Source organism: Xenopus laevis, chromosome 7S (genome assembly GCF_017654675.1).
Source record: "Xenopus laevis strain J_2021 chromosome 7S, Xenopus_laevis_v10.1, whole genome shotgun sequence".
NCBI classification, from domain to species: Eukaryota; Metazoa; Chordata; class Amphibia; order Anura; family Pipidae; genus Xenopus; species Xenopus laevis.
The window spans coordinates 22,208,048-22,221,541 of NC_054384.1; the positions used below are offsets into that span (position 1 = coordinate 22,208,048).

Sequence of the window (13,494 nt, forward strand, 5' to 3'; positions counted from 1 at the left end):
CATTTAAAAATAATCTAAATAAAAGTAATACAAGCAAAGTGTCGCTAACTTTTCCTATCCATTATCTTTATTACAGTGTCTTGGATGAATGACCTGGGCCTGCTAAATAAATAATAATCTTTCCACAAGCATCTCAAGTGTATTGCATGCTCAGACATACACACAAAGCACAACTTAGCAAGAAATGAAGGAAATCATTCCAATGCCACTTGCTACAAGTTTGTGAGTAAAGTTGTAAACAGTGAGTCCCTTCACAGTGGTGGCGGCACGTTTTGTAGTTTAAAGTAGCTGGGGTGGGAGAAATACCATAGAGTAGACCATGTGACCCGGGTGCCCCACAACTGTGGAGTCTGCTGTATGGTTATGCCACTGAAGGAGAGCAGCACCTTTTAATAGATCAGATTTTATACTTTGTTTTGTTTGAGGGGTTATGAAAGAGATGTAATGTTAGGGGACATTTATTACAAGGCAAAAGGGTGCCCTTTTAGTGTATATTCTAAAAGCCACTGCATCCAGGGTCTGGCGGAACTCTGTACCAAGTGCTTGTAAAAAAAGCAATCTAGGCATAGGTTGTAGTGCCCTGTCCCGACTGCCTGCCATAGGGCCTACATGCCTCCAACAGTGAATGCTGCAAATGCTGTAATCATAGAGATAAAGAGGTTATGAGCAAGTGAAACAAATTCTGCCAATGAAACAATACATCACTCACACTCTCAGCATTGGTTGAATTAGCACATGTTTATACATGTGAGCAGTAACGCCACGTCAAGGCTTCAACCTTGTTACCGGCACGCCGGGTGTAACGCCTCACACAACAGGACAAACGTGACAAACAAAGACAACAAACGAGGCTTAAACTGCACGTGTCTATGTCCCACCCTTTGCTCATTTAACATCAAAACTACCAGGACAAGGTAAAAAACCCCATCTTACTTCAGATGGGAAAAAACCCTTGATCTGGATTTCTAAACAACTATGAGTACTATAGAGCTATATAAATAACTAACTTCCAGGACAAGGTAAAAAAAAAAAAAAAACCATCTTACTTCAGATGGAAAAAAACCCTTGATCTGGATTTCTACCCAACTATGAGAACTTTAGAACTATATAAATAACTAACAGGGTATTGGTTCCATAGACATGATGTGCAGGAAGACAAAGCAGGCTGTGATCTTAGACTCTGCTTTGCCTTCTGTTACACCCTTATCCTTTCATATCTCACGTTCACTCACATAAAGATACCCACCTATACTTACGTGTGATGTGCCAAATGAGTGACTGCCCCTCATAATTCTAGGCCTGATGTTACCCAGCAGTCTCATACCCTGGAAGATGGAATCCCAGGTGAAGGTGGAGCCGATGGTTGAAGCAGGAATCGCAAGAGATGATCTGGCCTTCATGCAGCAAGCGGAAAAGTTCTTGCAGCCCACAATTATGTCCACTGTCCCATAAAACCTGTGCTGATGGAATAGTAAATTGTTTTTATTGGCTGGATTAAACTCCTACACATACTTACGTCAGCCAGGTGGAACTTTGAAATGAGAAGCCGGCAATGGTGTCACTGCCCCCTGATGTTCCTTCATCCTCCTTGTACTCCAGGAATGACAGCTTCTCTTTACACGGCTGGAATAGGTCTGGTGATGGCTGCATTAAAAGGGAAAAATAATTTTAATCAAGACAATGCTAAAAATCTATTATGAACAAGAGAACAGTCATTGGATTTGTTTTTAGAAGTCCATATGAAGCATTTTGATTCTATTAATACAGCACTTTGAGTTTCAGTTTGCCATGTATTTCACATCACTATACAAAATAGATTACAATTGCAAAATACAACATTTGTAGATGGCAGTATTATATTGTTTGCCTGTGCAGAGACTTCTTTTGTAGATACCAGTGCTATAACAACCCTAGTGGTTTCAAATATTCAGAGCTTTTTTTTTGTATGGGATATTGTAGGGCTAATTTAAAACAGATTTGGAAGAATCCAGAAGGTTCAGACATTTTAATAATCTCATTACCTGTACCCACAAAGCATCCCTTCAGCCTTATGTTTATAGGTTTTCCTATAGGGTTAAATACAAGTTCCACAAACTAAAGCCACTGCTTTCTGACTTCACTAGTCAATGCTATAATCATTTGTCATTATTATTCCCCAACCATGTACTTACTGTTCTCGGCTGGTAAGGGGGTTGCAATCCTTCCTCTTCCAGCGCCGCCCAATCAATAGCTTTGTAGAATGGGTGGCATCTGATGTTTCCTCGAACACCAAGGCGTTGCTTCCGATTCTTTTCTAGTAGCTAAAGGATGAATGGACAATTATTTAAATCCCAGCAAATTAAGCAGAAATGGAGAATACATTTATTAGTGAATATGTCAATACTTTTATCCCTCTGCCATTACTCACCTGCCCCAGAAGATGTTTTAGATCTTCATCCAGCCAGTCGGGTATATTGGGTTCATGGTTTTTGATGGAACAAATGAGCTGATCCATGTTCCCGCTGTTGTGAAACGGTGACATTCCAGTGGTTATTTTGCAGATGGTGATGCCAAATGACCACCAGTCTACTGCTGCATTGTATGTTTTTCTGTTCAGCATCTTAGAAAAGAAAAAGAATCATTTACCAAGTTGTAAAATGGTGGTTTTAAGTAAGTATCCTGGGATAATTTTGGCAACAGAGTTTAACGGATTCAGATGCCCATTGAGCATATGGGGGTAAATTTATCAAAGAGTGAAGTTCCGCCACTAGAGTGAAATTCCGCAGCTCTCAATTAATTTCTATGGGATTTTGAAAGGCGTATTTATCAATGGGTGAAGTGAAAGTTCACCCTTTGATAAATACGCCTATAAAAATCCCATATAAATGAATGGAGAGTGGCGGAATTTCACTCTAGTGGCGGAACTTCACTATTAACTTCACTCTTTGATAAATATACCCCATGGAGTGTAATGAGTAATGCATGTGACCAGTTGGTTTCTCTAGTGTGGATCAGAACTGTCACATTTGCCAGAGCCAAGTAAGTGCTGTATGGGTATAAGGCCCGGATTTGTGGTGAGGCCACCAAGGCCCGGGCCTAGGGCGACAATTTATTAGGGGAGCACCAGTGTTCTGACGTGTGTGCTTACTGCGGTGTGGGAGGTGGGTGCTAGGACTGCACGGTTGGCCCACAGATAGGGGCGCCCACTATCCAAATCCGGCCCTTATGTGTATAGCTCAGTCACAGGTAATAGAAACCAAGTCAGCAAATATGGATGATGCCTGGCAATATGTGAGTGACACCAAAGCTCAATGTAAAGTAATAAAAATGTTTGTCATATAAGAAAAAATTTGATGCTGTTAAGCTGGTTCTCTCCACAGGCCTATTAGCTACCAGTAACTACAGTATATTTACTCTTGGTATATTGATGTGCTGTTTAGCATGGCTATTTTATATGTCTGTAATAAATACAGCCTGTGAAAGCACTGACATGAAGGTATATTCACAGACAGAAAATAAATACCCATGTAAATAATCTCTAATTGCATATCTCACCTCTGGCGCCATGTATTCTATGGTTCCGGCCCGGCCAGTTGTTAGGTCACCATCAAAGATGCTTTGCTTTGCCAGGCCAAAGTCACAGATTTTAACGTGTCCTTGATGGTCCAATAGAACATTCATGGGTTTGATGTCTCTGTAATATAAAGATAAAAGGAGTAACAAAAAAAGATGAAGGCTGCTGATTTGCAGAGCAACCTGTGTGCGGCCTCTGCTGTAGAATGTTACAGAAATGAAGACATTTATACTGACCGATGGATAATCCCGAGGCCGTGCAGGTATTGTAGGCCGCAAATCATCTCCGCAGAGTGGAACCTTTTAAACAGGGAAATAATGGTTAAATTAACTGGAATTCATTAGCTTTCTTTTAAGAAAATGAGAAAAAAAAATTTAAATTTGACTATGATGCTCCCTAGTGCAGAAGTGTACACATTTTATACACCTTCTTATAGGCACAAATGGTATAAAGCTATCTATAAGTCATATTGTACTAGTGCCATGTAATACTTACCGTACTCTCTCTATGGGCAGCGTCCCGTGTCGCATCAGCTCATCCTCAAGGCTTCCCCCACTCAGGTACTCCATTACAAAGAAGGCATGCCACTGGTTACAAAGACAAATGGAAAGAGTGAAGGAGAGAAGGAAACACTTACAACAACATAGGGTAGTACATATTTTTTTAATTACATTAAAGCGGTGGTTCACCATTGAGGTAAATTTAGTATATTGTAGAATGTCCAATTCTTAGCAATTGGTCTTCATTATTTATATGTTTTACTTTATTAGTTATTTGCCTTTTTCTTCTGACCCTTTCCAGCTTTCAAATGGGGGTCACTGACCCCATCTAAAATCAAATGCTCTGTAAAGCTACACATTTATTGTTATTGCTACTTGTCATTACTCATCTTTCTATTCATGCCTCTCCTATTCATATTCCTGTCTCTTATTCAAATCAGTGCATGGTTGCTAGGGTACTTTGGACCCTAGCAACGAGATTGCTGAAATTACAAATTGGAGAGCAGCTAAATAAAGAGCTGAAGAACTCAAAAACCACAAATGAAAACCAATTGCAAATTGTCTCAGAATATCATTCTCTACATCATAAGAAAGTTAATTTAAAGGTGAACAACCCCTTTAATATAAAGCCAAATAAGGTGGGCCAAAATATCTGTTTTTGTACTTGCTGCACAATAAGAACAACATCTAAAATGTGAATATATGGCATTAGATCATTAATATTGTGGGTAGTTTGAGGATATCCTGCATGTTGTTATTAAACCCTGCAGGCAGAATGCAGTACTGGATATATAAATCCTGCCTGAACATGTAAGGGGTGTACAAGGCAAGGAGGCATTATATTATGTGTATGGAACTATACTGTATAATCAGTTTGGTTATTATATGTGTCATGTCATTTGTAATGGTTATAATATATATAATATATGGGACATTATGTAAGGGGATCAGATGTATGACTAAAGCCATCATCTAGGGGATACAGAGGAACAGTATTACAAACTAAATGGCAATATGGAGTCAATGTTGTACCTGGGTTTGAAAAGCGGCAAAGCCTTGGCAAAGAAATGGGCTGTGTCTGCCGATGTTCAGCACTTGAGACTCAGAGAGAAGGCAGCTGTAATCTGGGAGCTCTGGTTTGCCGACAGATTTTACAGCCACATATGGCCTCCTGTCTCCTAACGAAGCCAGCATTACCTAAAAAAGCAAGAAAAAAGTTAATATTACTGTGTATTTTAAGCACAAAGATGCAGGCCCGGATTTGTGGTGAGGCCACCAAGGCCCGGGCCTAGGGCGGCAGGATTTTAGGGGGCAGCATGCTGCCCAACCACACCCACATTGGTTCAGAAATACTGGGGATGCTCAGGAGATACAATAGTTTTTTTAATTTCCCGTGCGGCAATCCACATTATTCTGGTCCCGGTGATGAAAATTTGAGCTAATAAAAGGGAGGGGATGGTGGCGACAAATGATAGCGGGCCATGGGGTGACCGCTGTGTAAATCTGGCCCCAGAGCACAACATGTTTTTGCTTTCTACCACATTTAGGATTTAAACCCTACAAGAAAAATTGTGTTTAATGGAAACCAATCACTTACTTTGCCATATCCTCCTGCTCCCAACTTAGAGTAGAAGTTGTAACTGGAGATACTGAGCGGGTTTAGCCTTGAAGGTTGAGCTTCTGCACTCACAGGTCCAGCTTCTCCTAGAAAGGAAAATAAATGTTATTTGCACCTTATTGAATAATAATAGTTAATGAAGAGCTCCCATAGTTAATAGTTCAATAGCTAATAATGAATTTTGATGCTCCCATGTACTGCACTTAATGCACTGTAAAACTGTAACTCTTCTTTCACAAACAGCACAGGAGAACCTTTTCAAATGGTTAAAAGACAAATTGTGGCCATGCATGGTTCCGGCCCAGCCAGTTGATAGGCCAAAGTCACAGATTTTAACATGTCCTTGATGATCCATGTGCATAAGATTATTCCAGGGTCCATGTGTTCTGCATTAGCGCATACACATTACAAACTATATGTAAAATAAGAGTTAACTGATCCACCATCTGCAGATGTTTAAAGACCCAATGCAGGCAGATCCCCCAAAATGTATAGGAAGGAAAGCAGAGGAGATTTATAAAAAGCTCATGAATTAACATAGGTGCTAAATTACAGTTGCCAGTAGCAACCAATTAGCTATTAGCTTTAAACAATTGACTACTAGTTAGCAAATATTAGAAAATTAAAGCACTGCTTTTATTAGTTGATGTGGGTATCGCCACTGGTGCAATTTAGAATTTAAAAAATCTACCCTATAGGATTAAGTAGTAAATACTGCAAAACTGGTACATGTCTAGTCACCGATACCAACCAATCAGCAGAAAGTATTTACTGGTCAAAGGCAAACATCTCATTGGCTATTATGGGTCCTTGCACCTAGGCAACGTTTTATTTCATATAGAACATACTGTAGGTGTTAAATTGCATCAGAGCAATTACCCATAGGAACCAATCAGATATTTAATTTCAAGTTCAAATACACTGCTCCAAGCTGCTTGCTGTTTTATTCCCTTTGACTGTTGCCTTTATAATCAGTTATTATGACCAACATGTATTTATAAAACACCAACAAATGTCACAATGCTTTACAATAAACCAGTGTATATAATACACATACAGTACCAACAATCCTACAGAAACAAGCAAATACCAATATGAGTAAAGAGGGCCCTCAATCTATATATTTGATTTTATGTTACACTTATGTCAGTATCTGGGTCCTAAACAGTGATTGCACCAGTAAATTAGAGGCAGTTGGCAATCATGTGACCTACTCATTTTTGCTATTTAGGCATTTTTAAGTGATTTTTCTTTACCTTCATCAGTCTCCTGCCTTCTCTGTTTCTTCTCCCTGTAGCACTCAACCTGCAGATGGTCATCTACACTCCTCTCTCTCTTCTTCTTCTGTTTTTTTCCTTCCTCTTCTTCGTGGTCTTCACTTTTCTTCACCTTTGAGGACTGCGGATCTGAATCTTTGAGACCAGAAAGTATGCTCTCCTCCCTGCAGCCCTTACCTGGCAGCTGTTTCTCCAAGCTGCTCTCTCTCCTCTCCTTCTGGTTTTCTTCTCCCTCTTCTTCATGTTCTTTTCTTCTTTTCTTCACCTTTGAGGGCTGGGGGTCTGAATCTTTGAAACCAGAGGGTATGCTCTCCTCCCTGCAGCCCTTCTTTGGCAGCTGTTTCTCCAAACTGCTCTCTCTCCTCTCCTTCTGGTTTTCTTCTCCCTCTTCTTCATGGTCTTCTTTTCTTTTCTTCACCTTTGAGGGCTGGGGGTCAGAATCTTTGAAACCAGAGGGTATGCTCTCCTCCCTGCAGCCCTTCTCTGATAGCTGTTCCTCCAAACTGCTCTCTATCTTCTCTTTCTGGGCTTTCTTCTTGCTCTTCTTCATGGTCTTCTCTTCTCTTCTTCTCCTTTGAAGGTGGGGGATCCGAATCGATGGAATTAGAATGTATTCTCTTCATATTCTCTTGAAATCCACTGGAGCTCTCTCTCTTCTGCTTCTTCTCTCTCGGACGCTGTCACACCAACTGTCATAACGGTTGAGGTCTCTTGCTTAGTGGAAGGTGCCACCTGATGACATCATCACCTGGGCACAGGCTGTAAGTTAACATTGCAGTGCAGAGCCAGGTTCAGTCAGTTATAGTTACAGTGAACTCTTATTCAGCAAGTCTACAGTATATCCATAAGATTAGGAAGTGCAGATATCAACCCCTAGCCATTATATTCGTTTATCGGCTTTCCTATACTTCATTCCATTTGTCCAGTCTGTGTCTAGATTCAAGAATCTGATTCGGAGCTGTTTAATATATGAAAGTCCATTCACATTGGCTTTTATAAGCATGGGAAGTAATTTACTGTCATTGTCACTGTCAATTCACTGGCATGAAATGGATTTACCCCATATTAGGATATTTACATACCCCAAAGTGCAGGGTAAGAAAATGAAATAGCATCATTACAGGAATTATTACAAGGTCAGTCACATCCCACTCCCTATTTTAATTTATTATCTAGAGTTCCAATAAACAATACAATAAGGGGTCCTTCAAAAGATAAATATGTAGATGACACAGTGTTAACCTTTGGTTCTGTGACTCCAAGGGGCAAATTCATTAACCTCCAGAAATTCACCAGCAACGGCTTTGCTCTCATCACCACACTTCACCAGGCGAAAATTTGCCAGGACAACGCTAATTCACTAAAATGCAAAGTTGCATCCAGGGCGCCGAACGGTGGCGAAGTTTTGCTAGCATTACTTCGGCAAGCAAAGTGAAGGTGCGCTAACGTTGGCTAATTTGCATATGGCGGGAAGTTAAAGTTCTATGGACGTATATGTTGCAGCAAATACATTATACTACACAAGCCCAGGGAACCTTAATAAAAGAAAATAGAGTTGTTATATTGCCCTACACATGTGCCCAGTGTATAGTTTATGTGTCATATGTTAGGAAATGTAGTCGGGTACCCTAAAAAAAAATTTCGATCTTTTGCAGCCTATCACCCTGAAAAAGTGAAAAGTCACCAGTGTTTTTTGGGACTCCTATCTACTCTATTGCACTTTGCCTGGTCTGAAGTGGCCAAGGCAAGTCTGGCGCAAGAGGTAACGTTCATTAAAATCTGCATCTTAATGAATTTGCGTAATTACGTCCAGTCGCATGATTGAAAATTCGCCTGGCGTTAGAGTGCGAAGTAGCAATAGAGTCTATCTCCTTCACTAGCAAATGTATGCCTGTTCCTGTAAGTAAATCGGTGAAGTCCCGAAATGACATCACGCTGGCGAATTTACGCTAACGTTATTCACTTTGTCCTTTAGTGAATTTTCCCCCATGTTTCTCTACATGTCCCTCTAGATCAGGGGTCACCAACCATTTTTACTTGTAAACCACATTCAAATGTGTGATTACAAAGAAGTGCTGTGAGTGGTAGGCCCTATGTGGACTGGCAGCCTACAGGAGGTTTGGCAGTACACTTGGTTTTTATGTAAACAATACTTTCCTCAAAGCCTGGAATTCAAAAAGAAGTGAGGCCACTGAGAGCAACATCTAGGGTTATACTGGGGGGCCCACTGGGGCTGCTGTCTCAGGACCCTCCCAAGCCCCGACCCTGCCGCAAATCCCCCTCCGGACCCGGACCGTGGCCACAGCCACCTTCAGCATGACGTCCCCTGTGATTATCTAAAGAGGAGTTCGCCATTTCTTACAAATGGTCAATTAAAAGTTATTTCAGATAAATGGAGTTTGATACCTTCTTTTTCAGTGTTACTTTAACCTTGTTTTATAGATTAAAGTGAGAGATAATCGCACTGCTTTATGATTCACATATTTCATTAGTCAATGCTATTCACCCAGGGCACTTAGCATTTCTGATTTGTATTTCCCAACCAGCAATTGAGCGGTAATAGAGCATAAATATAGTTTTTTGAATGAGGCAATACTTCTATCCTTCTGTCACTATTCACCTGTCCCAGAAGATGTTTTAGATCTTCATCCAGCCAATCAGGTAGCTCTGGATCACAGAATTTGATGGAATTAATAAGCTCCTTGGTGTCACTGTTGTTGAAGGGTGCCATACCAGTGGCCATTTCACAGATGGTGACGCCAAACAACCACCAGTCTACTGTTGCATTGTATGCTTTTCTCTTTAGAATCTGAAAAGAAAAAAAATCACTTACCAAGTTCGAAATGTCACCTTTTAATTATGTCTGCTGGGATAATATTGGCAACAGAGTTTAATGGATTCAGCTGCCCATTAAGCATATGGAGTGCAGTGAGTAATGCATGAGACCAGTTAGCTTCTCTAGTGTGGATCAGAATTGTCACATTTGCCAGAGCCATGCCCATGCTGTATGGGTATAACTCAGTCACAGGTAATAGAAACTGTGTCAGCAAATATGGATGTTGTCTGGCAAAATGTGAGTGGCACTAAAGCTCTGTGAGTGAGTTATAGAAATGTTTATGATGCAGTTAAGCTGATTCTGTCCACTGGCCTATTAGCTACAAGTACTTACAGTACATTTACTCTTGGTATATTGATGTGCTGTTTAGCATGGCTATTTCATATGTCTGTCATAAATTAAATCTTTCAAAGTGAATGCTAACATGCAGGTATATTCATAGATACATATAAAATATATAAAAATGAATGTGGCTGTTAATGGCAAGTAAATAATAATACACGTTGGGGTTCATTAGGAACCCTGAGTGTATTCAATTGTAACTTTCTGGTGCTCCTATTCCTAAAAAAAATTATCGGTCTGTGGATCTTTCTTTGTAAATGTCCCACCGCCATCTTCTTAGAACTTCCTTAGCCTCCGTAATAGTGCATATAATAGTTACGAAAATGTAACTATTATATGCATGCTCAAGTCTAGGAATCTGAAGAAGCCACAATAGAGCCTACATATATATTTATGTAATATATATGTAACCTGGCAGCCTGGAATCTATAAAGAATGAACTCTGCAGTTTCTTTCAAACAGTAGGTATCTAACACCCCCTCCCCATGTACTACTCTTTCATTATTTGTCCAACAGAGGAACCTCTATGTCTTTGAAAGACATCAACTTGAATTTGTATTCTATTTTGTTACCCTCCTATACTTGCTTTTATTGTAAAAAAACTGTAATTGCATATCTTACCTCTGGCGCCATGTATTCCATGATTCCGGCCCAGCCACTTGTTATGCTCTGCTTTACCAGGCTGAAGTCACAGATTTTAATGTGTTCTTGATGGTCCAATAAAATATTCAGGGTTAGCTGTCTCTGTAATATAAAGATAATGAAGCTAGTGACCCTTATACAGTCCCTATTAATTTCTTAAACTTAATGTATGTATGTTTCAGTAGGTTTGTCTGAGATCCAAATGCGATTTTGAGCTTTAAAGTCAATCACATCCTGCTGATCTTTTCCCATTAATTAAATGGGAGGTTCAATACGTTTTAACCCAATTAATTGCTCTTAATAGTAATTGGGCTTTTAAGGGTTCCTTGAAAAATAAATATATAGATACAGAATATACAGATACAGAGACATTTGAATGACAGTAATTATTTTCCAAATAATGGACTGGGACATAGGACAGACTAAAGTTCTAGAGTTGCTAAGAGAACACAATAGTAATAATAGTAATGTTTTACTTTCAACATGATTATTCAGCATAGATTATTGAGTTAGGTTATTTGTATCAAATATATATATATAAATATTATAAAGGAAAGAAAGAAGTGGAAATAACAAATCACAGAGCTGTATATAACAATGCTCAAACAGTGCCTTGTGGTCAGCAAGGGGCACCTTAATGGCAGATCTTGATCAGACATCAGCTTTGCTGGTTTACTTGCTGCATTAGGCTATGCTGATCTGGGATGGGCTGCCTTGACCTATTTTAGGGAGGGTGCATATCATTTATGAGGGGTTGATGGGTCAGTATTTTTCTTCCCCAAGAGGTAAGGCTGATTGATGCTGGCATGGCATATAGAACACGTCTTCTTACCACTATATACAACAAGCATTCTCATATTTAGGAAATATTGCATGAATTAACCATTCCTGTAACAATGTATAAAGTAAACAGGACCATCTCAATCCAGAATAATAACAAATCATAAAGTGCCATAATGAATGATGAACAAGCCACAAAACTCTAGTAGAGAATTCAGATTAACCCCCAAACCATGCTCAATTATGTCAATACCCCACCCATGATCAATCTAGCAGTCAATGCACCTGAACATCTGCTTATTTGGTGAGGTCTAGTATGGAGGGTCCACACACAGGCAGATAAGCTGCCAACTCTGTTTGAAGGGGGGTGAATTGGCACCTTAAATCAGCCTGTGTATAGTTAATGCAGTATTAGGTACAAAGTTTACCCTTGGTCTAGTACCCACAGCAACCAATCAGCAGGCATTATTTATTGGTCTGTTGTTTTCAAGTCAACATCTGAGTGTTGCTATATGTAAACCGCTTAACCCATAACAAATGGGTAAATCAAACATTGCCCTAAGCTCAGCCCAAATAGTGGTCACTAGTGTGAATGAAGAGGAAGCTGTTTGATGATAAAGTGGAAGTGCACCCACCCTCGTAATCTGAAGCAGAGGTAATTGGCTGGGAAAGAACATGAGAGCACTGGGGAGCAGACATTGAAAAAATGTCTAGCCCCATGTCAGATTTCAAAATTGAATATAAAAAAAAATCTGTTGAGAAATGGATTTCAGTGCAGAATTCTGCTGGAGTAGCACTATTAACTGATGCATTTTGAAAAAAACATGTTTTCCGATGACAGGATCCCTTTAAAAATGGCCCCTTTATTTCCCAATCAGGTCAGCCTAGGTGCTGATTGGTTACTATCCTACACTGTAGTGTGCTGAGTGCTGCCGGCTCCCCTTCACAGCAAGAGAATTCAGAGGGCAAGAAGTGGAACAGATGGGTGGGACTAGTAGGGTTTTTGCAGAAATTTGCAATAAAATGTCCAGAAAAACAATTTTTTTTAAATGCAATTCTTCTATATTAAGGGCAAAGACACACAATCAGATGTGGGGAGATTAGTCGCCCAGCGACAAATCACCTCTTAGGGTCGATTAATTTCCCTGAACTGCCTATCGATGCGCTTTGTTTTCCAAAGTCGTCCCGAAGTTGCCTCATGAGGAAACTTCGCGTGACTTTGAACAACGAAGTGCTCCGAGTGCCATCCCACCAGCGATTCACATTCTAGCCGGTGGGAAGGCAGTTCCAGGAGATGAGTTGCCCCAAAGAAGAGGCGATTTATCGCCGGGGCGAACAAGACCAGATTTAGTTGGCAGGGGCCCCAAGGCCGCACGGTCCTAGCGCCCCCCTGTCTGTTGCAAGCGCACATGAGCTCAGTGTCATACTGGGATGCCAGGGGTCCACCAGAAAACAGACAGTGGGCCCACTTTCCAAACTATTATTCCTCCTCTCCTTACTCAACCTTATTATTCTACTTACTATTCTCTTCCATTATTAAGCATTAGGGAATGACCATGAAATAGGCCAAAAGGTTAGAAGTAAGAGGGTCCCCTGACACCTGGGCCCACCAGGAGTTTTCCTGGTATCCCGGTGGGCCAGTACAACACTGCCTGCACGCCTGCATCGGAGCGCTGGGTAGCTTTACTCCCCGGTAAGCTGCTGGGCGGAATGCCACCCTAGGCCCGGGCCTTTGTGGCCTCGGCCTGCAGGTGACTAAATCTCCCCGAATCTGAGTGTGTCTTCAGCCTAACCTTTAGGGTAAGGACACACTGTGAGATTGAGTCACCCAACGACTAATCGCCTCTTCTTCCCGAACTGTTTCCCCGTGTCTTCCGCCTGCTACAATGAAAAAACGCCTGTGCATGGCACTCGCGGCATTTTGTTTTCCAAAATCGCCCAAAGTT

General features: G+C 40.7%; 2 protein-coding genes across 2 annotated transcripts; both read right to left on the reverse strand.

Annotated features, from left to right (window-relative positions):
- Nucleotides 1-1,047: 1,047 nt before the first annotated feature.
- Nucleotides 1,048-7,498, reverse strand: LOC121396396 (protein kinase C delta type-like). The gene is made up of 9 exons (XM_041571262.1): nucleotides 6,928-7,498; nucleotides 5,651-5,757; nucleotides 5,086-5,250; nucleotides 4,049-4,140; nucleotides 3,790-3,852; nucleotides 3,535-3,673; nucleotides 2,408-2,599; nucleotides 2,172-2,300; nucleotides 1,048-1,644 (listed from the first exon to the last, which is right to left on the reverse strand). The coding sequence occupies exons 1-9, from the start codon at nucleotides 7,496-7,498 to the stop codon at nucleotides 1,513-1,515; spliced, it is 1,590 nt and encodes a 529-aa protein (XP_041427196.1). The 3' UTR covers nucleotides 1,048-1,512.
- Nucleotides 7,480-12,279, reverse strand: LOC108705858 (ribosomal protein S6 kinase beta-1-like). The gene is made up of 4 exons (XM_041570965.1): nucleotides 12,184-12,279; nucleotides 10,748-10,870; nucleotides 9,569-9,757; nucleotides 7,480-7,707 (listed from the first exon to the last, which is right to left on the reverse strand). The coding sequence occupies exons 1-4, from the start codon at nucleotides 12,223-12,225 to the stop codon at nucleotides 7,693-7,695; spliced, it is 369 nt and encodes a 122-aa protein (XP_041426899.1). The 5' UTR covers nucleotides 12,226-12,279; the 3' UTR covers nucleotides 7,480-7,692.
- Between the last annotated feature and the right edge of the window lie 1,215 nt (nucleotides 12,280-13,494).

Coding starts and splice junctions, on each gene's coding strand:
- LOC108705858 (XM_041570965.1), bottom strand. CDS start 12,225: ATGTTCTTTCCCAGCCAATTACCTCTGCTTCAGATTACGAGG. Junction 10,871..12,183: donor CTCTGCTTCAGATTACGAGG/GTGGGTGCACTT, acceptor TTTATATTACAG/AGACAGCTAACCCTGAATAT. Junction 9,758..10,747: donor TGGAATACATGGCGCCAGAG/GTAAGATATGCA, acceptor TTTTCTTTTCAG/ATTCTAAAGAGAAAAGCATA.
- LOC121396396 (XM_041571262.1), bottom strand. CDS start 7,498: ATGAAGAAGAGCAAGAAGAAAGCCCAGAAAGAGAAGATAGAGAGCAGT. Junction 5,251..5,650: donor GAGCAGGAGGATATGGCAAA/GTAAGTGATTGG, acceptor TTGCTTTTTTAG/GTAATGCTGGCTTCGTTAGG. Junction 3,853..4,048: donor CTGCCCATAGAGAGAGTACG/GTAAGTATTACA, acceptor CCTGTTTAAAAG/GTTCCACTCTGCGGAGATGA.